At 36.8% G+C, this 26,292-nt stretch overlaps 1 protein-coding gene across 1 annotated transcript in view; it reads left to right on the top strand.

The window, feature by feature from the left end:
* The first annotated feature begins 91 nt into the window (after positions 1–91).
* The window catches only part of DACH1 (dachshund family transcription factor 1), a 381,540-nt gene continuing 355,339 nt past the window's right edge, over positions 92–26,292 (top strand). The window contains exons 1-2 of the mRNA XM_055089594.1: positions 92–509; positions 574–1,020. Coding sequence (XP_054945569.1) covers positions 136–509; positions 574–1,020 — 821 coding nt within the window. The 5' untranslated portion in view covers positions 92–135. The remainder of the gene's footprint in view (positions 510–573; positions 1,021–26,292) is intronic.

The following is a 26,292-nucleotide window of genomic DNA, read 5'->3' as shown; positions in this document are numbered from 1 at the left end:
CGTCCTCCCTCAGAGTTGCGGCTGTGGCCCCCTAGCTCCTTCTCCCCCCCGCCCCCCCCTTTTCCCCTTGCCCTCCCCGGGGTGTGTGGCAACTTTTTCCCTCGCTTCTCCTTCTGTTTCCCCTTATATGTGACCATGGCAGTGCCGGCGGCTTTGATCCCTCCGACCCAGCTGGTCCCCACTCAGCCCCCGATCTCCACGTCTGCTTCCTCCTCCGGCACCACCACCTCCACCTCCTCGGCGACCTCGTCTCCAGCTCCGTCCATCGGGCCCCCGGCGTCCTCAGGGCCAACTCTGTTCCGGCCGGAGCCCATCGCTTCGGCGGCGGCGGCGGCGGCGGCCACAGTCACCTCCACCGGCGGCGGCAGCGGAGGCGGCGGCGGCGGCGGCGGCGCGGGCAACGGCGGCTGCGGCGGCAGCGACTGCAACCCCAACCCCAGCCTGGCGACCGCCGGCGGCGGCGGCGGCGGCGGCGGCGGCGGGCCCCCCCCCCACGCCAGCGCGGGGGAGTTCCTCGACTGGCGTCTTTGGCAGCCTGCCGCTCACCAGTGCGGGACCGTCCAGCGTAATCAGTTTTGGGGGACTATCTCTAAGCGGTAGCAAGACCAGTGGCGGCAGCGGCAGCAGCAGCAGTAGCAGCAGCAGCAGCAGCAGCGGGAGCTGCGGGCCCCTCCCCGGGAAACCCGTGTACTCGACCCCGTCCCCAGTGGAAAACACCCCCCAGAATAATGAGTGCAAAATGGTGGATCTGAGGGGGGCCAAAGTGGCTTCCTTCACGGTGGAGGGCTGCGAGCTGATCTGCCTGCCCCAGGCTTTCGACCTGTTCCTGAAGCACTTGGTGGGGGGTTTGCACACCGTCTACACCAAGCTGAAGCGGCTGGAGATCACGCCCGTGGTGTGCAATGTGGAACAGGTTCGCATCCTGAGGGGACTGGGCGCCATCCAGCCCGGAGTGAACCGCTGCAAACTCATCTCCAGGAAGGACTTCGAGACCCTCTACAATGACTGCACCAACGCAAGGTAAAGAGCGGGGGGCAGCCTCCGCCGCCCGTGGTCCCTTCCCACCGGTCTCCTCGCCCTTCCCTCGCTCCCTTCAGGGCTCCGCGCGCTCGGCCGAGCGCGGCCCTCTCCTCTCTTTCCTCGGGGCTCGCCGGCCGCTCCCGACCCTCGGAGAAGTTGGCACCTCACCCTGCCCAGACCGCGCTCTTCCGGCCGGGTCCGCCCCTTGCTGGCCCGGGCGCGGGGGCGCAGCCGCTGTGGCACGCGAGAACCCCAAGCCTCCGGGCAGAGGGGGTGGGAAGGAGGAGGACGGTGCCTTTCCAGGGGCCACAGCGCCCTTCCTGGGCCGCGCCGGCGTCAGGGGATCCCTCCTCAGCGCGGCCGCCCGCGTGCGCGCTCCCTCGGACCCGGGTGCCACCGCGAGGCGCGGGGCACTGGCCTGGCTGCTCGGAGGCGCCAGGCGGCATCCCGGGGGCGGAGGGAGGTCGTGACCCTGGCTCGGCAGGGTTCGAGGAGCGGGAAGACGCGCTCCGGGTGAGGGCCCCGCGAGGAAGCCTCGGAAGTGGGTCACTTGGAGGTCGGGAGAGGGACGGCCCCAGAGGCCGAGGGGCCGGCGCAATCCCGGGGGACCCAAAGCGAGTTCAGCTCCGAAGCCCCGAGGGCCAGCCCGCGGAGGGGAGGGGTCTGTGTGTGCGCGCATCTGTGCGTGTGTCCGCGTGTGAGCGTGTGCGTGTGCAAAGAAGATGAAGGGGTACGTTTGCCCCGGGGCAGACGCGAGGGGACCGGCAGGGTTCCTTACGTAGGGGGAGGTGACCGGGTGCCTGAGACTCTTGGAAGCGGAACCGGAGAGATGGGAAAGGAAGACCACAGCTTGCTCTCTCTCCAAACTTCTTTTTTTCTTTTCCTTTTTTTTCCCCTTTTCTTTATTTTTAAATTTTATTTTATTTATTTATTTTTTGTTAAGGGTTAGTAGCTCACGCAATGAGCAGGTGCATGCTTTACACTGGGATGCTCTGTGGACCTGAGTACCGGTGCCATGGCTTCCCCAGCCCGGCAAAGCGCGGGAACTCTATAGAGGCCAAGGGACCCGGAGCCCGGCCCGACCAGTTTTATGCTAATGAACGCTCACTGGGGGAGGATCTACCGAGAGGGGGCGGGAGTAGGGTAACTTGTCAGTTTCGGGGTAGAAGTGATCATTCCACCCGCTCTCACGGTTCCGTCTTGTCCCTATCGTTGGCTGCAGAGGGGAAAGTTCAGAGATGCCGGGTAAAAGCGAGTAGGGAAAGTTGGAGTCTAGAAGTGAGCGCGTGGGAACTGCGCGCAAAATGTGTGCAGCGACTTCGGTACCCTCCAAATAAGTTTAAAGATCGGGAGAAGAAGCGGAGTTTTATTCCTTTTGGGTGTGTGCCCCTAGTAGAGCTAGGGAAACAGAGGCGGCAAGGCAAGAGGCGCAGGACTAGACCAGAAGGAAACCGGGGTAGAAAAGCCCCTAGCTATTTCTTCCTTGGGAGAAGACTTCTGGCTAGTGCCCCCGGAAGACTGGAAGACGAAAAAGACTCGAACTCCAACCCAGTAAATTGTCTTACCCTGACCTAGCCAGAAACTCTTTTCCGTGTTTATTTGTCATTCTTTGCATCGGGCCATGGGTATATATCTGGGTTTTGAACCTTCATTTCTACTATTTTGGGGTGAATGCTGAGCGCTCGCGTGTGTGTACGCGCACGCGTGCCCAAGAGCCTGGACAGGTGGCAGTAAAGATTGAGGGGGAATCTTGATCACTAAACGTCATTTACGGAGATAATTGGAGTCCTTGGGTGCACAGAAGATAACATATTTGCAAAAACTCTACTGTTAAAACAAGTTGAATCAGGGCAGAAAATTGTTGCGGAGTTGTTAATAAAGAATGCTAGTCGAAATTTGAAGCCAGTTCAGATATGATTGTGGGGAAATTGCCTACCTATCCAGTAGATTGGTGAAGTGCTGTTGTTCTTAGTAACCAAACCACTCTTCTCTTGAATCTTCTTTGTGTGTTTCTTACAGCACACACTGTACTAGATAATTAATGGCCATTTCACATAACACGCAAAAAAATTGGTGGAGAAAACTCCCTTCAGAGACTGCAACGTTATAATCAATTTAAAGCAGGTAGTGTTACACCTCTTACAATTATTCTCTTGATGTTTTGTGGGTTTTTTTTTTTTCAGAAATTTCTGAAAATTTGGAATTTTCAGGTTTTGGAATTGAAGTCCTCACCATATGGTTGGAGAATATTCTCAAAGTTATTGGAAAGAATTTTAAAGTATTTTTTCCCTGAGGTTAACAAAGGCTCTGGAGTTAAAACTTTCAGAGCCAAGATAAGTTAAATCCAGTAAAACTGTTAGTCCCTTCAAAAATATCTCATCAGTACTCTAATTATATTTCAATCACCTCGTTTTAATACTTTACAATTAAATGTGTCATTCCAAAACTCTATTTCACGTTAAAGTTAAATGTGGTAAGTTTGTTGATTTACTATTGCATTTTGATCTTTTATCAACTACAAGACTTTCTCAGACCTAAACACATGCAAATACTGAAGAAGATGTGTAGTTGTAGATATCTGCCTAGGTTTTCCTAATTCTGCCACTGACTAAGAAAATAGAAAACTTATCATTGAACTCCCTCTCACCAAAATATACTGTTTGCATTGTGATGCATTATTTTTTAGTGATAATTACAAGTGTTACTGCCTTATTTCTCAGCGTTGGAAACAATACCTAAAATATTTTTATCTTGAATTTACAAAACTAAAATTACCCTTTTCATTCAAGTCCAGTTTATGCCTTTACTATTAAGATCCTTTTTCATTCATCTATATATATTGATTTCTTTCATTATGGTTTCTTTCTCCTCTGGCTACTTAAAAGACTTATATAAAGGAATAATTTATGCAAAAGATAAGAGGAACTGTGCAGAAAGGCAAACTATATAAAATATGTACATAGTGTGCAAGAAACATTAAATCTTAGCGTGCTCAGCTTTTTACAGAACATGTATTTAATTATGTCTCTTAACAGTATTTAGATACTAGAGAATCTGAGGAGCCAAAAATTTTGATGTTAAGGAAAAGAAGGGTTCACAAACTTGCTCAAAGTGGCTCAGTAAGTTAGTAACAAACCTCGGAGTGGATTTAATTTGCTTGGGGCTATTGCATCAGTGTGCTATCTATGAAAACTAGTATAAATGTTGAAGCCATCTGTCATTACCACAAGGAGATGAAACAGAGACTGTCACCTCCTTGATAGTAAAGCTAAATAAAATAGGGGTCTCAAAGCATGAAAGAAAATATAAGGAAATATATTTAAAAGTTGTCAGAGGACAAAGTCTGACCTTGATCAGCTTCCTCTAATTATTATTTTTCAACTAAACATTAGTTGCATGAACTTGGCTGTTGCAACAGAGGTCACTTAATTAACTGGTAACCATTAAACAACAACAGAAAAAGAAAAGTAATTATGTACATGGTCAAGTCTCTGAGTCAGTTGCTTGTTTGTAGATTTGGGTTAGCATTCAATATTCTGTGAATTCAGGTAATAAAAAGTGACTGTTCTATTTCATCATCTAAAATGAATTTTTTGTTTTTTGAGCATTGCCAGAAGTTGATTTTGTCTCAGGATCTTCCAAACCAGCTTGTGATTTGGGTCCTACGTAGCCCTAGATTTATGGAGTTTTTAACTTGAAAAGATTCCAGTTAGTTTTATCAGACATTTTATATAAATATACATATATTTACAAACAGTATTCTTTTGTCTTAAAAGTCAGTACCATCTATTGACAGCAGATTGAGAGACTACATGTCTTTTTTTGTCCAGTGGTAATACATGAATGCAGTTTTAGTATAAGAAGTATAAAATATTTTCCAATTCTTGGCTCTCTTTTTGTCAGAAGTTTTTTTTTAATAAAAATAGCATATTTATTTAACATTTCCTCCATTGCATGCTATTCAATGGCACGGACTTATGCATTTATGCCTCGATGTAGAAAGTTTCAACACAATACAGACTCCCTTCTCACAGATAATTATGATACTTGGCACAGAGAAATTCAAAACTTACTTCAAATGAAGAGAGTCTATGCTTTTGAAGTTTTTGTATTACAGTCTATTAATGGCTCCTGTAAAGTCTGATGTCTCCTCGTGTAACATTTCAAGAAGAATATGGCATAATTAGAAGAGTAGGGCCTAAAATGTGAAAGTTTTTTGGTTCCATCACTTATCTCTGCACACTTTTTTAATGTTAGTAAATTTCAGTTTAATAACTAATACATAAATAAAATCTAAGAATATGCTGACCTCGGATTTACCTTGTTTAATCACATTATATTGCAAGATACAAATTCTCAAGCTATTTGGATAATATCTTTCAAACCTGTTTTTTTTTTTTTTTCCCTTGGAGTTAGTCTCCAGTGATATCATAATCATTATTGTCACAAAGTGCACATAGTTATTATGAGGTGAAGATGGTTTACTTTCTGAATTCCACGGTTAATGCCCTGAGACACTTAATTTGATTTGCACATGTAATATTTTATTTTGTGATGCTTCAAATATTATGTAGAATAAACTACAAGACAGGCTTACTTTTTTCTTGTCAGAGTTTTCTTGCATAAAATTTTTGTATTTGCATTTAAGGCAGAATTTTTAAACTCCATTTAGTCTAAATCTGCTGTTTTTTTTGTTTAATCTACCACATTTCACGGAAGTTGCATATATTGAGACCAATATTAGCCACTCTCTTTTTGCCTCACTACCTTCCCCAACCTTCTGAGATGTGACACCCAATATTGATTAAAGTCTTGGCTGGATTTGAGCATAAATCACTCTTCTCTTTGGTGATTTACCATGTGTGATTCACTAGCATACAAAAACATAATATGCTTTATTGTTTCTCATTTGCTGTTTTGTTTTTGGAATGTAAGTAGCATTTGTAGCTTAATGTGCTTAATGTGCTTAATGTGCAACCAAGTAGTTGTTATTTTAGGAACAATTTGTGCTTTGACTGTCAGTTAGTATTATTTTATCTTTCCAAGTTATTTTACTAAATTGTTTCATACAGTTGCCTTTGTTAATCAAGTAAAATAATCATTTAAATTGCATTGTATTAGCAACATAGGACACTTGTATTGCAAAATATAATAAGAAATGAAACTCTCACAGGTTGTAAGCTGTCTCCCTTTGAATCTTTGTCTGAAGAAATTAGTTTGAAATATGCCTTCTTAAATAGGTACAGGTGAGTCTTCTAGATTTCACTAAACATTTTGGTTTTAAGGTTTTCATTACTTGATTCTTTAGAAAAGTTCAACTTTGCCTGAATTTAATCTTTCCAGGATTTCATTTTCAGATTGTTCACCAAGGGAAAAAAAAAAAATCACATCAATTTATATACCTTTAAAATGACCAAAAAATGTGAAAAAAAATTGATATTAACTATTTGGATATTTTAACATGTATTGAAGATAAAGTTTTATCATTTTATGTTTGAATTGTTATGAGAATAGAATGACCCTAGCATGTGCCAGCATGTGCCATTCTCTTTACTGAGTTACTGCACTGTGATTGGTCAGTTGTGTGTGTGTGTGTGTGTGTGTGTGAATGCTGCAGCTAAAACTTCAGTTAAGAATACATTAAAAATACATTTATATTTATATTTTCAGACTTAGAGACTGCATTAAGGAACCTCTTTTCCATTATATTTGTTATGCTCAATAATTTATTTTTTAATGAAGAAAACCTGACTTAAAAGCCCACCAAATGGGGCTTAGATAAGTGGACTATCAAAGGCTCTGATCTGCACAGATACATATATCTCAGGCATATCAGTGGCTCGGTGAGCCCACATTGTCCTCACATTCCTTTACTTACCTTCTCAATTTGTCAGAAGTATTTCCAATCAAAAGTAATTTTTTTTTGCTACAGTAGCTGTCCTTTAAATAACTTTTAATTGCTCATATTTGCTTTTTAGAATATGTCACGGTATAGAAGTGACTCAATTCGAATAGTGAGGTTAGCTTACCAAATTATTTCTTTGGAAAGCAGGAACACCAAGGATAGTATATTTATATTTGGTCTAGTAGTTAGTTATTATGTTCAGTCTAGTAATTAGTTATTATTAGATTAAGTGGTGGATCATTTTATATTAATGCACCTATTTACTTTGGGAAGGTTTTTGAGACTCTTTTAAGAGTGTGTCTATTACAGATACCTGTCCAATTTAAATGTACATATTTATTTAATAAGTATTATAGCCATATAATCATATATAGAGAATGATGCAAATCACTACATGATCCAAAATCAGAGACCTTGAGCCAGGTGCATTTTAAATTTCTTGTGTGTTCTGATTTGGATTTATTTTATAAGGTAAGAGGATTCTAATTCACTCATTTAAGAAAAATTTGCATGTGGGTTTTTCTAAATTGGATATAGAAATGTCCAATGACAGAACTTTGTTAAAGGTGTGGCCCTGTTGCTTTCTGATTCATATTAGCTTGGAGTTGATCCAGGATATCAAGCTGGGATTCTTTTGCACGTTTAAATGTACGTGACTTGAGTGAAAGCTGTCAAAGACAACTTACTAAACTGGAAAACTCACTGTGTATTTAATTTGTCTTATATTTTTGTGCTTATAAACATATTGAAGTGTCTAAAAGACTGCAGCATGGCAACACACTGAATAGCCAGCTGTTTTAAAAAAAAGTTTTAGAGAGTAATGATTTAAAAAAAAAAAACAGTTTAACTGAAGCATCTAAAACGTGTTATTATCTAAGATGAATACACTACCTAGAATATAGTGCATGTTTCTTGCAGGAAATAGGAATTGTTTACTAAGATTTGAAGACTAAAAGTAATTTAACTATAGGTAGATTAATAATAATCCTGCAGTGGATTTTGAAGGTAGTATATCTGTTTGACAAAACATTAGATATGCTTTTCAAGCATGATTTTTCTCAAAGCAAATATTGAAATGGGCAACAAAGTAGATTGGTTACTTTTGGTTAGTAACATTGAATAATTGAGGAATGTTTTCCTTTCCTTAGAATAAATGAACGGAGGGGTAAAGGAAGTATTAAAAGTCACAGTGTAACTTATCTTTAAATTTATATATGGTATCAAATGTTTCTAAATAATTAGATTACCCCTGTAGTCACAACAGGAAAAAACAATGCTTTTCTTCAAGGACAAGGAAAATATATCAGGAAAGAAAGAGTACTAGTCAAAAGGGAATTATTTTATAGAAGCACATACAATCATTTGCAGTAAATACTTGCTAGTTCAGTTTAAGGGATATGGTCATTTCTTAAGTAAAGGTAATGAAAATAAATCTCTAGAGTATATTAATCAAGAAATATTTCATTACATTCACATATCAAGCAGATGAAGTGTTTTGTTAAAATCTTAAACTGATTGTATCCAGAAATTGTATTAATAGCAGCAATAGGTCAGCTGTTTTATTCATAGCCTTATATTTTAAAAACATTTTGTTTATGTATGAACAAATCACTGAAGGTGTAACTAATCTTTGAACACATCACAGCTCTGCTAAAATAGACTGATATATTCAACAGTATTAATTCTTATTTTATATTTAAAATACCTGTTTTTTTAGCTTAATTTTTGGAAATGATATTTATGTCTTAAGTTAGGCAGTTTGTAGCTTAATAGTGCCTCTGGATTTTAAATGAATAACTTGGAGCACTTTTCTTTGTAATATCACTGTTCACACATTTTATACTAGGATGGATGTTCCTGTGTATGCAACAAGTGTAAAATTTCTATCAGTATTTACGAGATCTTTGTGGTGGATATTTTCGTTTATGTTAAGCTTAGCCCATTTGTGGTCTATATATTTACGCTTAAGTAATTATAATCCCTTTGTTAGAAAAGCTTTTACGTATATGTATTTGTGTTTGTACACACACACACACACACACACACACACACGAGAGGCATGTTGAACATAGGGCCAGAGGACCAACAAGTTACTTATAAAAATAGCTTAATTTTGCTTTCTGTAATTCATTTAATATAAAATAACACATGAAAAACCAATTCTACTTTAGTGAATGACCATAGAAAACTATATTTAAAATTACTTTCAGGGTGACAGATGTAGTTTATATTTAAGTGTTTTAACATATAATTATAAATACAACATTATATGGTTATTAAGACAGTGATTAAACACTTATCTTGCTTTTCCTAGACCTTTATTTTTATGATAACTAAGATATACTTTTAATTCTCTATGAAAAATATTTATAACTGATAAGTATTTTATTGTATGAAATCGACATTAAACTATTAGGTACTAGAATCTGTACATTACTGAAGAACATTTAAAGTGCTTGATGTCATTGCACCATTTCTTTTATTGGTTTATTTCATTGCTGCTTGCACTTTAGAGCAAGCATATCCTTTAAAATCAGTGGATAAATGATAGGAAAACAATATCATAATTTAAGAAAAAAAGATTGCTCTTCTAAAAGCTTTGCCATCAATGAGATGAGTTAGGAATGAGGTCAATGGGTTAATCTGCAGGTCTACATAAGGAGATGTGTATTACCACTTCTTGCAGTGGACTGTAATTGTCTTTGAAAACACCTGGTAGAGGTCCAGTTAAATTGAAATCAATTACTTTCTCAATCATTTCATGGCATATGTCAAGTCATTACGTCATTGGTAAAAGTGCAAGCATGCATGCATTCTTTTGCAAAGTAGGAAGAAGCTTATAAAACAGTGATTGCTTAAAAGACTGCTTCATCTAAAGCTTGAGGAATTAAAAAAAAACACTTGGACATAGTAACTTAAAATGACATTTGGTAAGAAGTTCATCTTTGCATTTAGTTATCTAAGTAAAAACAATATTTCACATTCTGCATCATCTGGTATGTATATATACTTAAAAGTTAGTGAGAATGGTTTCAAAATATTTTATGACATGTGACCTCTGACTCCTTTATTCTTATCTTCTAAGAACCCTCTGACAAGTATATATTATAATCAAAGATGAATATATGTCTACTCTTCACCGATTTTTTTTTTCTTCACACCATTGACAGTACATGCAGATTTGAACTTGTAGCCAGGAACAGTGCTTCCATGCTTCAAATTGCCAGAAGACCCCCAGGGATGGAAACTTGACCTGCTTTTATGAAACCATAGAATTACATTTATACAAGTTACCCCATGGGAAAGGAATGAACTGATCCCAATTCAAACCTTAATATTGGAGCCTTCTGGGTCAAATTTGATTTTTCTTTCTGTTAACACCTGTTTAGCTCCCAAATTTACTAACTATATATGCTTAGGAAATTTACAAAATACTATTCATGAGCAGCATTTCACAGTTAAGCCAAAGTGCCATCAAAATTTGGCAGCTATTCAAGTTTTCACATGTGACTAAGATGCTACTTTTTAAAACAAAATATCTACCTTTCAAATATATATCCTACATGTTAAAGGGTTAAACATAAATTTGTTTAATTGGACATGGGAACATTTATTTTGTACTTTTTTAATTAATTTCTCTCCACAGAAGAGTCGGCCCAAGTAGGGGAGGAAACTTTTTTTCAGGCAGTTTTTCCCTGTGATAACATTTCAGAATACAGATTTTTACATGAGTAGAGTTAATTTTTCTTAGATTCACATTTTGAGAGGTTAAAGTTCTTATTGTATTTTTAGTTGGATCACTTCAAAGTGTTTTCAGAAGGCTCCTTTTGCCACTAGCAGTAACAAATGAAGATCACTGACAAATTTTATGCGTAAAAGCCATTTTTATTTTAGTTATGTGGACTGGGGCTAAGTTGGAAGACTAAAATTAATCATAGGTACAAAATAAAGAGGTATTTAGGTATGTATAGTTTGCTTACTTTCTGGAATATCAAAATGCTATATCATATATATATATAAATGGATAACTGATATAGAATGGTAGGGTTATAATACCTCTGCTTATAACAGGTGATATTAAGTGTCTATCATTAGATTTAGAACCTACTTCTTCATATAGAACAACTTGCTCTTGATCTTATATATACAGAAACATTTTATAAAAGGTAAAGCAACACATATACATATATATCCCCCACTCAAATATATGCAATGACAAAAAATAATTCCATGATTGGATTTTGGAATTGAGGTTAGCAAGTTCCTTTTCCAATAAAAATTAGAAAGAATTTCAAAGATCTTTCACTTCCTTTTTCACTTAACATTGGTAACATCATTTGGATAATTGGCTATTTCCTTATAAGAACCAAACATAAAAATTCCTAATAAGAATGGTTATAGCAAATCAATTCTTGGAGTGTGGAAGAAAAACTTTGAGATTTCCAATGGAAGGTATACCACTTTTCTTATACTATCATAAGTCATGATTATCAAGGAGAAAATATTTAGGGTTTTAAACATATGTTGCTTATTTTTTATTGGCTGTTCTGTGGCAAAAAAAGAAACCCTTAACTTTCACTGTAAGCTAACAGTTTTCTGCCTTGCCTCAACACATCATTTGAATGAAGCTGAAAATTAAGTCAATCATTTGAATGTTTCCTAAGATCACTCTGTTGCCGTATTTATAAAATAGCAACATTGATTAAATATTTCATTTAATTTAAAAGTTTGACCCAACTAGTTTCATGGTGATTTGACATGGCTATTGGTCTGCACATTCTCTGACTGTGAAGGAAGGAAGGGAGGGAGGCAGATCACGTGACTCCACAACTTCATGCTGTTCTTAAAAGGAATCTAGTTAGGAAAGGCAACTTATTCTGACTTTTGTAATGGCGATAATATGAAGTTTCTATGACCTTTGTCTTCCAGTGGCACTTTGCAGCTCTATTTCTAATAATGATTGATAGTACACCAAGTGAACTGCAAAACAAGAAACAAACAAACAAAAAAACCAAAACACCTTAAAAAATCTTGCTATAAAGTGTGTAAAAGGAGAGGTGGAGCTTTTATATTTTAGGTAATTCTCTGTAAGTAGAGTGATCCTTAATTTTGCACAGAATTCTACATTGTACCTCATATAGGAAGCCTTTAGACGCCAAACTAAATTTCATCCTCTTAAATATCTTTATCATCTAAATTGTCCGCATAATAAATCCTCTTTATTTTTGGTAGACACTCTAGTGAAATTTTGCATGAAATATAAATCCATATTTACCCATAACTATCTATCCAAAAACAGAACAAGCTGGGTTTTTGAGCTGTTGATATTTAGATTGGATTCCTCTAATTCAACAGTGAAAATATGGTTTATTTTTATTTATTTTCTTCTAATTTAGGAAATGAATTAAAATGGTATATATTTGATCTGAAGTAAACTTTTTTGCTCTTGCTTTTGGGGAGTGGGTTAAATAAGGGCCCATGACAGGGATGCTGTTTGTTTTTCACAAAAGTTGTTTGTGATTTCAGGTACTCTTGGGAAATCTCTTGATCAGATTCACATCTGTTCCTGTCAAAGTGGGTGCTAAGATACCGGTCACCCAGCAACCATGTCCAAGAGGGAATTGGGCCGATAATAACTTCAAAAAGGAATGACAGATGCTAGATTAGGATGAAAGACAAAACGCATGAAAAATGAGCTTGTTAGAATCAAAAATTTGTTCAAGCACCTTTATGCAAATTAAATGAATATTGAATATTTGCATGCATTTCTACTTTTTCATTTGATTGAAAAGAAAAGAATAGCACATTTAAACTCACAAATGTGACTTTTTCTTTTGTACTAATCAGCATACAAAGCTGAATCTCTTTTTCTAAAAAAATCAGATTAGCCACCTGGGTTCTTGTATCTCTACTAAGTATATTGCAATGTTTTTCGTATAACAATGGTACTCTTTGGGACAACTTGGTTTATCTAATTTTTTTCATAATAAGCAATCTCGTGTGAAGGTTATTTTAGATAAATATAAAACTATTTCTTGAGAAAGCATTTCAAAAGTAACCTTATCCTATTGTCCTTGAAATTGGTTAATGTACATTAATAAAAGATCACTCAAGATGAGTTCACACCAAAAGCACAGCCTTCTCATTGACAGGTTAAATAACAATGCATTAAAGTAAAGCAAGGTAGTATTCCTGAAATGAAAAGTAGACAGAAAGATCGCTTCAAAATTTAAGATACTTTTTGATATATTACTAGTTTTTCTATTGAATTGTTTACATACTAATCAGAATTTAGAAGAGCCTGATAAAATGTAGTGATTGAGAGAGGTTTCTGAGTCTTGGTTTAGCGATGTATAATGTGGTCACGTAGAGAAATTGATTTTCTTCAGAAATTAATTAATTTTTCATATCGCCCTAAGCTGCAGTTAAAAAGAGTGCATACTTGTCTGTTTTTTCCAGAAATATTGCCTAATCATATTAATACCATTGCCCCAAGGATGAAAAGATAATTGTACAAATGCATTTGGAAATATGTATCACTGAGTATTTATGATTAAATTATGCAAATGACCTAGCTCTCATCCTTTCCAGACCCAGATTGTCTAATTAGGATTGATATGCTGAATAGATGTTCCAGAATTTGAATACAAGCATGTCCAAGGAGCAGAAAATTGGAAATGACAAGGCTGAAATCCAAAGAAAAGTGTCTTTCGTTTCTATACTTTGTTAATGTGCTGTTAGCAGTTGAGGGTTTTTTCCCTCCCTTTGGCTATTTTGTGACTCATATGTCCATATTAGAAGCAAGTATGCAAAATGAATTGAACTTTAGCAAAAAGCATTTCATTTCTATTTGGTGCTTATATAAAGATAATAATTCCCTTGTCATTCAAAAAGAACATCACTATTAAGTTGCTTCAAACAATGTAAACTTAACCTTAACTGAGTGAAGTTTTAAAAAACTTCCTTTGTATTGGTATCAAACCTTTATTTCAAAGCTAGCTATCCAAACTTCATGGCATACCGATGCAGTATTTTCTAAGGATGTGCTTTCTTGAATCTACAGTTTATTCATTTATTCATTTACTTAAATACCTATCTCCTTATATTTGGAGAAAACTTTTCCAGTAACAGTTCTGATTAGGGGGTAAAAAGCAGCACTTTAAACGTAACAATGTTTGAATTTGAGGTCCTCAGCAGGCTTTCTCCCTCATTGATTACACTCATTCATCTTATATGGAGGGGTGGTAGTGAGGGGGTAGGAAGGGACTGAACTGTCAGGACTCCAGCCTTTGTTAAGCAGCGGGTAGTCACTGCCTCTGAACTCGCCTGGCTCCTGCTTTCCATCTGCAGGATGATGGATTGCTATGTTTAATACATTTCAGCTTTTGTCTGTCATAGTGTGGACAGACAGTACTATCAGTGATTTCAACAGTGATTAGGGAACAGTTTCAAATCCCTCCTATTGGCCAGACAGCTTCCAGGAACATCTGATGAAACATATTCATTGGCACTCCCACCATGTAAGTGTGTAGTTTAACTAGACAGAGATTGTACATTCACTGTTTAAACCAATGCTGAAGGCCACTGAGAATTTTACTGGGCCATATATCCACTTTAGGACAAACTTACACGTGACAATATTGTAACAACGTTGGGGTCTCAAACTAAAATATTTATCTCAAGTAGTCCCAAGGTAAGGTAAATTTGTATTCTTTAAATAGTAACAGCATATGTTTAATGGCAGAACTGTATTCCGTGGACTATGATGTCAGTTGTTGCTACTCATAAATGTTGAGCTGCTCAGCTATATTGGGAGGGTAGAATGTGAGGACTATGTTAAAACAATAAGACATGACATGGCATGTGCTATTCTGGGATTTGCTGAGCTGTGGGTGCTTTGTGGTTCACAAGTCCAAAGAGTGAATGATTTCAACAACCAGAACACCACTATGTACAGCTCAATATTTTCCCTGGAGTGTCTTATTCTATCTATAAAACTGGTGCTAAGAAAATACACTTAACTAAAGGAAACGAAAATATTCTTTTAAACCATTGGTAACGTAGGCAAAGTTTTATTTGGAAAATTGGACGTATCTAAATCAATGGAATTTTACTAATACTATTACAGTGGACCAAATGTAATGTAAATTACAAAGTAAATTTAAAAGTGTTTTATGAGCATGGAGTTGCGACTCTCTGAATAAACAGGTAATTATCAAAATACTTAATTCAGCCAAAGTTTTGCAACAAAAATCTAAATCAGGAAGAGACACGTGTTTTCAACTAATCTCTACTAATAGGGGAGATTAAAGAAAAAGTTTAGATAAGTTAGCCCCAAATAGTCAATGAGAATAAGAACTCCAGGTCCCCAATTATATTTTCTCTTACTGATATGGTTCTTACACTGCAAAATTTTCACCTGAGATCCTTTCAGTAAAGGTTTCTCATTTTGAATATGGTTACAAATACACAAACGCACAAATTCACACATACACGGCATACCATGTTTCTTTTTAACCAGTTCAATAGCTAAACTTGTTGGCATTTTGACATTGCTGATTTAGTAGTAAGGACGGGTGGAACTGTACCTCCTGTGAGAGTTATACAAACATTCATGTATTTTGCAGCTTACCTTGTTCTTTGCTTTATTTTAAGGCTTGTCGTGTTGAAACGGTGTTCAGCATAAAAATTGTGCCTTCATTCAGCCTAAATGACTCGAAAGGAGTCATTCGTCCGAGTAATTCGAAGGTATAGCTCATAGTAGACTTCTGTACAGAAATTGCATAACTGGGTTTAAGTAAATCTAGATTTTTTATCAAAGCTGTTCACAATTTATATAGCACATAGTAAAATAATGTACCACCCCTCAACAACTGCCTAATCATTCTAATGTGTGGTTGTCAAATCTTTAGTCGTAGAGTATTGCATATTCATTTATTGCCTTCATAGTGTGGGTGGGGACAGGCGGGGAAGTGGCAAAGCGTTTATTCTTTTAGAGAAAGATAAGGTATGAGGGGACAGCTATTAGCAGGTCACAACCCCTGAAATCACTGTGATGTGCGGAACTTCTACCAAGTCAAATGGAAATGCACGGATGAGGCAACTAGAGTTAAGGTTCTGAGCTTTGAGCTCTCAGCAGCAGATTGAATGGAAGAAGAGGCAATGTTGAGTCAATACTCTGTTCTAAAGCAGAACCATCTCATGGGATGGCTGTCCTTACCCTGCTATGTTCCTTCCCTTAACTATTTGTTAATAATTTTTAAGCAGGTAATCAATAATCAGTAGAAATTTAGGATTAAGGATCTGGCTGGGGGATAAGCCTTTAAGAGAGGAAAGGAGCTCTTATACCATATAAAATCTATAGACACTTTCCCTCCAAATGTTATAGAAAACGTGTTTGGCAAATGCAAATGTGTATTTTGCCCATAGGTGAACTATTCAGAATCGTATCTCCTGTAACTGGGAATTGTGTGTGTGTGTGTGTGCGTGCGTGCGTGCGTGTGCGTGCGCGCGCACATGCATGCGTCCACATGTATACTGTAGGTTGCCAACCCGTTATACACATTGTTAGTCCTATGTTTAGTTAAACACCATAATCATCAAGTAATACAAGTCATTTGTCTTACTGTGGTTAAAGAAAAAAATGTGTGCTAGAAACTAAATGAATGAGTTTCTCAGGAAGCTAAAAGAACAAGTTTGTTGTCTGAAATGTTTCAGAGTGGAGGAAGCTTAGAACCCCCTTTAATCTATTCCATCCATCTCTGGCTACAGTGAGAGTGCACTGGCTTCTGTGTGCGTGCACAGCAGCTCTGGACTTAGCGTCCAGCTATTACTGTTTGGTGGATCCACAGTTTGGGGGGAAATAACGAGTCAGGCCGGCAGGTTCAACTTCTTATTTCTCAGGAGCTTCCTATAATGATTCCACCTCTAATGAGGTGAATTACTACTGCATGAAAAAGGAGAAAAAAGGGTTTTGACCATCTTAGCTAATAAATCACATTGACTGCATGGCTGATCAGATCAATTGTGCATAAATCAGTGCCTTAAAGAGTCTTAAACTAAGATTCTACCAAAGACCAATCGATCCACCGGCTTGTGTAAAGGTATGGTCTCTTGCCCATAGCAAACTGAACAGGAGTCCACAATATTGAAACAGTTAATATGCTGTCAGATGTTGAAATGAATGTTTTCAGATCTCAAGGGCACAACTGTGATGAGTAAAGCAGTTGTGACTGGGTCGCCTCAACTAATACGTTTTTGTCTTCTCTAGTTCACTTTTATTTGTTAGCAAGAAAATGTAATTCTCAATACCTATACGAAAACTAAGTTTTGAAAACTTTATCAACAAGTGTAAGTTTGGGGAATTGTTTCCCACAAAAATATTATGTTATTTCACAAAGAAATTATTATGGCTATCCAAGAGAAGTATTTCATTACGATAATAGCTGTAGATTTGAGATTTACTAATCTATAGTCAACTTGAGGTCATGAGAACAATCTGGAAACTTGATTTCAAGTTCTGATTCTATCAGTTACTAACTGGAAGATGTTGGGTTAGTCAGCTGGAACTTTCATACTGTCAAATGTAAAATAGGGATAGTAAAGATAACTTCTCTATTTATTTTAAAAGAAGGTTGTGAGGATAAGAATGTGATAATAATTATTTGAAAGCACTTCAGAAATAGTAAGGTGCTTTTCAAGAGTTGTTATCTGTTTAGAATTCCCATTACTTTTTAAAAAATTGAGACAATCTACATATTGTGTAAAGTTTAAGGTTTACAATTATATACTTCAAAGTTGCTAAGAGACTAGATCTTAAATGTTCTCACCCAGCTATGTTCTTTTACCAGAACCGTGCACAAAAGCATAAAGAAAAATCTATTTTGGTTTTTGCTGTCACACTCGTCTCCTCTTTCTAAGGAAGTGACAGTGAAATCACAACAATTAAAAGGAACTTGTGAATTCTGAAAAATTAGTCTTTTTATAAATATAATGTTTATTAAAGTTTTATTGGCATTAACTTTCAGACATTTTAAATAACAATTTAACAGGACAAAATCTTTGAAAAGCAAGAAAAGATGAAATATAGCCATAGCATCTGCAAAGGAAATAACTTATTTTATTTCAGGGAGTATGACATCCAATAGCTACAGTAACCGCTATGCAATTCACTATAAAAGCAGGAGATTCTAATAAGTTTACATCAGGTTTTACTTCCTTTTCTTTTTGCTAAATCAGGTATTATTGAATCTTTGATTTCTTTTTAAGTTGCCTAGAGCATTCTATTATAGTTAAGTCTGCAGGATTTTTTTAAACCAAATACATAATTTATAATTATTCTCTACCAAGCATCTCAAAATCCTCCCAAATGATTATTTTCTGGAGTCTCCTGTTTTGAAAATAAATTTGGGATAGGCATTCAAGAATCTTAACATGAAATTTGGTGTCTGCCAAATATTTTGTGAACTCATCAATATAATATAATGTTCTCTATCTCAGAATACTACTTGTTCTGCCTTTGTCTGTAGATTTATGACAATGTCTTGACATTTTTGTAAATTATGTAACACACATAGTTTCTCCCTTGTTATATTGTGAAATTTAGTAGGTTGTTGAAATTGGATCTGATTGATTTTCTCCTTGGCATTTGTCTACAAAAGCATCTCATGTCTGAAATTCTCCAGAGGAGGGGAAATCCAGGTGGATTTCTTTTGCTGCATTCTTCCTTTATGTATCTAAAGTTTTGAAATATTTGTGATCTGCTGTTAACAGTTTTAAATGTAGTTATGGAGATGCTTGCTGATAGAAGATGGTCTGTTTTTTTCTTGAACTCATCAATTAATTTTAAAACTTGAAGAAATTTAATTTCTGGTGACTAATAATTACCTCCCTGTGATTTTTCTAGACTATTATCTTGCATCTATCTTGTTAAAATTCTCAGGTACTTTCTGGCACATAGTAGGCACTCATTGCAAGTATAATTGTCTTTCTTAAAGAATTTTTGTCTGCATATTATTGAATTATATTAAAATACTTTTATGAGATTCTTAGTTTTAGGGAATTTTGGTTATAACCAAGAAATTAAAGCGCGAATAGAAATATATATGTTTTAGATTTTTATGTAGAAATAAAAAATAAAATGAAAGTCTATTTAACATTAGTTCTTAAGTATAATATAAGGTGTCAAATTCTGGAATGTATCCCATGTTCTTGTAGTAGTTTAAGCACAAATAGTTAAACTTTGTGTATCTTCATATATGTATAATTTAATAAGATTGATATTTTACCTTTATCTCTATTATTATTAAGGTTTATGAGATTAATTATGAAAGGTCACAAAACATAATTTTTGAAGTGCGTACAAATTTGAATTGAGTATATTCATATGCGGTTTAAAACATTACTATTGATAATAAAAATTACAGCTATGATTATAGTGATTACTGTTTGCTAGATGTTATCTCTTTCATTCCCCATAGTAACTCTTAAGAGGTAAGTTCTACCTGCTTTTAAAGAAAGATAAAGGTACTAAGGCTCAGAGCAGTTAATTAACTTGACCAAGGGCACACAGCTAGTACATGGCGAGTAGAGGAAACAGAATCCAAGAAATTTCATTCTAGAACTTTTATTTTCTATTTTCCTATTCAAATAATACTTAATCAATGACTCTAATCTAGATTGAAGTGTGAAGATTATAAATTATTTGGAAATAATAGTAATAATATAATTTTCTTAAAAATATTCAAGATGTATCTGTGTGTTCTGTGTGTCTGCAGCAATTTAGTAGTTTTATTGGAAAACTTTAATATTGTTTACAGTTCTAAGATTTTTGGAAACACTTTTTTACGTTAAAGATGTAGAGCAAGCCAGGTGTAATTTGTTTCTTTATGAGAAATACACAAGTGACATTAAATTTTATATCCATTAGCATTGTAGAATAATTTTCATTGTTTCTTTAACTAAGTGATAGAAACGTATGGTATGTTCTTCCAAGTACAAAAGTATATTTTCTTACTCCCTTTTTATTCCTTAAATCTTGTTACAGTGTATTTTAGAACTTCTTCTGTTCATTATCATCACTGGGACACTTAAAACAAAACAAACCATATAGATAAGGTCAAATTTTGCTAAGATAAAATTTGAAATAATTTCAATGTTAATTTATTAAGTTAATTAATGCCTTTGGATCAGTGGTTATCTGTGGGGAGAAAATATATGAGTAACTGGGTTATGATCAGTTATAATTCCAGTCCTTTTTTGACAGATTCAAATTCACCTTTTGTGCCTGCTTTATAGTTCCATTTGAATACTACTGTCAGAGTAAGCCACTCCTATTACTGAGAGGTTATCATTCCCAACAGATATAAATAGGTTATTCTTTTTTTTTTTTTTTTTTTTTTTTTTCCGGTACGCGGGCCTCTCAGCATGTGGGATCTTCCCGGACCGGGGCACGAACCCGTGTCCCCTGCATGGGCAGGTGGATTCTCAACCACTGCGCCACCAGGGAAGCCCAATAGGTTATTCTTGAAAGCTTGAAAACCACTCATCTGGGCATGTAATTGGGATTTAAACATCATTTGTATAGTAGATAAAGCCTACTATAGGCAGAGTTTGTGACAACACTTGCCAGTTTTAAACTGGGAAGTAGCCATGGACAATTTGGGGTGGTGCCTGTTTTCCTTCACATGTTGTTCTTTAGAATAAGCTTCCTCATCCCATCTTAATCATCCACCTGGATGCAGTCTTCCATCCAAGTAGCTTGCCATTCTTTTTGGTGTCTTTAGATCTTTTTAAAAAAAATTTCTTTTTCACAGCAGAAAAAAAGTACTTTGCTATTTTGTATCCTCATACTCCATATGAAGAACTTGTTTATCAGATTGGCACATTGCTGAGATTTGCAAGTTCCTGGTGGGGTAGGTGTGTCATTTTGTTCATTTACATTTATTCACTTTAATCAAGTGTGGGAAATAATGTTTTTTCACCAGGTAAATATCATGTGGGAAAAGTGATGGAACTCTTGTTCCAGGATATCTACAGTTAAGATAAGGAGTTCATTTTGGTAAGAGCTAAATATTTTGAGTATTTCTGTTAATGTTTAGTGTCTCATCAAAGTCTTGCATATGTGATATATGGCACAAATCAGGAACAAAAGGGTGTCATTTCTTACTTATTCAAGAGAGAAGGTATAGAGTTTATAAATAGTATTTAGCAATAACCGCTGTAATTTTGATGGTGGTTTGCTAAATTACATCAACTGTGTGTTGAAAAAGTGGCACGTACCTTGATGTTCCTATAGTTTTCTGCCCATTCCTCATCGACCTTACTAGTGGACTCGTTATAGTGCTTTTCCACTGCCACCCTTCTACTATTGCCCTGGTTGCCTGTCCAGGATGATTTGAACTATTTCCTCACAACCTTGTTATTTCAAACTAACAATATTATGTGAAATAAAGTAAATTCATGGAAGTAAATTCATTCACTAGTTCTGCTATAAATTTTAAGTATATTGTTCAGTTTTAAATTCCATTAGTTCATGCTCTTCAGATTCTCAAACCTTTACTTCTTCCTCTGTAACTTTCAGTGCTAAGATTCAGGAGAGAGCCTCTTCTATGGAAAGCCAAGAATGGGCTGAAGGAAGCAGCGCCATTTTCACTTCTGCTAGAGACCTCTGTCTTAAAGATCTGACTTTGCAGGTTTTCTCCAACAATCAAATCGAAATTTGATTCTTTACATTTATGACTTCCCTAAGGAGACAGTCACACTGTTTCACAAACAGTGTGCTCATTTAAATGTTTGTTAGAAGTACACATATCAGGTTTAAGCGTTAGGCAAAGCTTCCTGTAACCTTAACAATAAATGTCTTTCTAAATGATCCTAATGTGCATCGTCCATGTGCTTTTTCCTTGGCTCAACATACTGTTGCATCAAAGAGCACTTCAGTTGGGTCTTGATATATAGAATATTTGAACTGAACTTTTTCTTCACTTGTATATGTCTAGTAAACAAGAAAAGCTTCTTGGGGAAATTTAAATTTTATTATAGTGTAGCAAATTTGGAATTTAGAGTACTGTTGTTTTCAGAATTGAATAGAGTCCTAGAAGCATCATGACTGTATTTTTTTTTTTTTTTTTTTGCGGTACGCGGGCCTCTCGCTGTTGTGGCCTCTCCCGTTGCGGAGCACAGGCTCCGGACGCGCAGGCCCAGCGGCCGTGGCTCACGGGCCCAGCCGCTCCGCGGCATGTGGGATCTTGCCGGACCGGGGCACGAACCCGTGTCCCCTGCATCGGCAGGCGGACTCTCAACCACTGCGCCACCCGGGAAGCCCATATACACTTTTCATAAAGTGGTGGTTTCAATATTGGAATGTTAGAAGCACTTCTGGTCCACTGTGAAATGTTATTGAAAATTAAGATTCTTTTAAATGAGCTATGTCTCACCTGAGCTCACTTTATTTGCCAGTGTTCTAACAAGACATCCAGAAGACTTTGACAAGTCAGAAAAATAGATGCCTTTTCACTGGAAAATTATTTTTCAGTCTATTATCAAGCTTGCTGAGTAAATTGTTGGAGAAATATCTTAAGATTTAGCTTTGAATAATAGGTGAGTATTTAAGTGTCTCTTTTTTTTCTTCTCCTATCTCCACTAACAATTCCCTATAATCCTTTGATTCTTTGCCATCTTATTTCCCAGTCTCTTTTGGGATTCATTCTCTAACTGCATCCTTCACTTTACTCAGCTCTCAGTGTCCTTTACAAAGTTTGCACTATGATTTTTCCTATTCTGCTATCAACACAGTTTTTTGTGCACTTACAGTATGCCAGGCACAACCTAGGTATCTCACTTAATTCTCACAACAGTCCTATCTTCATTTTATAGAGGAGGGTACTGAGTTCCAGAGAAGTTAAATAAATCACCCAAGGCAACGAGTGTTAAATGAGAAGGTGACCTCAGGGCTTCTAATTCCAGATCCTACACTCCTAACTACTAAAAGACTCCTATCCTAAGGAAAGTTGCATACGCCCATTTTGAGTTTTAGCTTTCTCACTTGCCAGTCAGGGAGCATAAAACCTAACCAACAAGAAGAGGATTTACGGAAGGGGGCTCAAAAGTTAAATGCCATAGAAAACTACATAGAGGTTAGCAGGAATACACAGAGGTTAGTAGGAATACATAGAGGGTCCTAGGAATACATAGAGGTTAGTAGGAATTCAATAAATATCCTTTGCCAGGTCCTACTTGGGAAAGAGAATTCAAGAATTAGCACTTACAGTCAAGCAGTGGAAAAGCCATGGTGTTCAACTTCCTGTTGGCAGTTTTTCAGTGACCTTAGAAAGCCGTAGACTGGTTTTCCCCATTCCTAGACAGTCAGTCCTACTCAGTAAGCAATGCTTGTTTGTCGCCAATGTCACAAACAGATATGTTTGTTTAGTGAGACAACCACCATCCAGAGCAGCCTCAAGGCTGGCAGTTGTAACTAAATATAATTTTCACCTACACCTCACAGTTTATTCATGGTGAGAGGTGCTTCTATTCAAGCATTCTTCCAGAGGACTAAGAAAAATGGGCATATCCTGTCACTGACCAAGAGTTTCAACTTTGGGGTTTTAGGAGAGATGAAATTGAATAGAGAATTGCTTTCTCATTAGAAAAGGTAGAGTTATTTTTAAAGTTCTATTGTGAGTTGCCGTACCACACACACACACACACACACACACATATATATAAAATTATTAATGCTGTCAGAAATCCTAGGAGGAAAATATTGCAGTACATAGAACAGAATTTAGAAGACAATAAGTAATAAATAAATACACAAACAACTAAATAAAATGGTTCAATATCTACAAAGTTTTTCTAGTTAAAATCTTGTGATTTCATGGTGCCACACATTTTGTGCTCCAGAAAATATTATGGCTATCAGGAAAATGAAAGTCTTCTTTATGAAAATTACCCTTGGAGCGTCCTAAAACGTACTATAAAATACTTCCTTGGGCATGTAGAACAGCGGTGCCACCATAATGTAGATACAGGCTAGGAATTTTTTGGTCTTCTTCCTTAATTTTACACATGCTCTTTATCATTTTTTAAGACAGAAAGAAAAGTGATAAAGTGTTCGTCCAAGTTCATAAGTCATATCTCTCTTGAAATCTAAGCTTAAAGACATGAATGTGAAGAAAATTAAAATAAAATTTATCCGCTCAGATACTTGTGTGGCCTTTAGGACTTGACTGCGTTTTTACATATTTTATTGCCTTGCTCTATTTTCCTTTTATCACTCTCTTCTCCTTTTATTAATTTTGCATTTTTCATTGTTCTTGATCCTAGTTTTATAGTATTAGCAAAGGATATATCTACATTAACGAATTTAGGTATTCTGAAATTAAAGCAAAATAAGCAGACATAAATGTACAAATGCCTAGAATGATAACTTTAAAAAATGGCCCCTGTTATTTTCCAGGGCTTGGTCATTGGCCTGGCTGGAGATTGGAGATCGGAGATCGGGATATATCTGTTAATCAGGAGTCAGAGATTGGGTTGCAAATAGAGATATTGGCAAGCTCAGGAAGGGCCCTATGTTCTAAGATTAAGGAATTTGAACACCATACGGTAGATGATGAAAAATCATTGGTAGATTTTTTTTCTTTTGGGAGATCTTTAATTGCAGGAATGATATGACTGGATTTGTGTTTTGGACAGTTAACTGTGACCCTAGGAAGCGTGAATTAGTAGCATTTTAAACTAGAGACTATAATAATAATCCAGTTGGAAATAGCTAAGGCAGCAGTAGTGGGGATAGAGGGAGGAAAAAAGAAAGAAGAGAAATTAAATTAAAATGGATTTAGTAAGATGTTTGGGGAAGGAAGAATGAGTTGGGATTAACTTTTTAGTGTTTGATGAACAAGGATGTCAGTCATAAGACCATGAAGAGAAGAAGGTTTTGGTGAATATAAGTAATTCCATTTCAAAGGCTTTAAGTTCGAGATGCTTGTAAATTATCCAGGTGATGTCAGAAATACATATCGGGGATTCATGGGAAAAATGAGGAGTGAAGCCATCGATTTTGTTGTGAACTTTTGAAGAAATATTGAGGTAGAAGTTAGGAGCTGTGGGTTGTGGCTGTCAAATAATGAATAAGATTTTCCGAAGGATTTGATAATTACTCTATGAATTGACAAAATTTTAATAATCTCTCTGATATTAAAAAACACTGCTGGTTGTCTCTTCTGGTTTAAATAACTTTTTGAAACCACATACATGAAATTTTTACATTAAAAATTATTTGTTATTCCCAGAGGTCAGATATTATTTTTCCATTATGAATTATTCAGAGTTAAATGGCAGTCAGAGGTAGAGACTTACAACAAGCAGGTCCTTCTATGCTGCTGAGTCATGATTGTGACTCTAAGAAATAGCTTCATTGTGTCTGATTCTAAGCTTGTAATAATAATGAGTGTCAAAAGATGAGAACATTCTGTACCGGAATTTGAAAAATACCACTGATTAAAAATGAAAGCTCTGTTAACAGAGCTCACCTGAAACTCTCAGCTGGCCTTTTGGTAAGAAAGCCGCTGCAAACCACTGAGTTCGGCTCCATGGAAGGCAGCAGCAGATCCAACTTGCAGAGTGAGTTTATGGGCTGACGCTGGATGATTTAATCCAATGCTAGAAGGCAGGACCAGTGTTAAGGATTGTGTTTTAAAATGAACAATTATGAACAGCAAAGGAATATCATGATACCATTTAAAAAGCAAGAGGGTATGAGCTACTGTAAATCCATCTCAATATTGATAAAATAAGATTGCTTCAGAATTACTTTTAAACTCAATATTCTCATACCAGATGCCTTATAAACATCAATGCACTTTGTTTTTGGTGACATGTTTCTTTCAAGGAATTGATACCAGAATTTTATTTCCCTATATCCTCATTTTATTAATAATACTATTTATCTAATCATAGCTAGCCAATCTAATTCTTAGAGTCTGTATAAGAGAAAGTCTTCTGCACTAAATTATTGAGTTTTTTGTATGCACAAAGTGTCTTTTTAAATCGGAGAATATATTTATAATAAAAAATAATTTAGAGAGCTATTACAGTCATATTTATTGGGGAATAACGCACTGAGCTTACTGAACTCCTTTTTTGCTAAGATTCCTCTATTAATGTGACTGTCTAGTGCAGCACAAAAATTATATATTCAGCCACAAAGTTTTACCTGCAGACTTCAAAATATCTATCAGCTTTTTTTTTTTTTTTTTTTGTGGTATGCGGGCCTACCTCTGCTGTGGCCTCTCCCGTTGCGGGGCACAGGCTCCGGACGCGCAGGCCCAGCGGCCATGGCTCACGGGCCCAGCCGCTCCGCGGCA

Source organism: Physeter macrocephalus, chromosome 13, assembly GCF_002837175.3.
Source record: "Physeter macrocephalus isolate SW-GA chromosome 13, ASM283717v5, whole genome shotgun sequence".
NCBI lineage: Eukaryota > Metazoa > Chordata > Mammalia > Artiodactyla > Physeteridae > Physeter > Physeter macrocephalus.
Note: the sequence above shows the minus strand (reverse complement) of the source record. Positions and strands in the feature narration are given on the sequence as shown.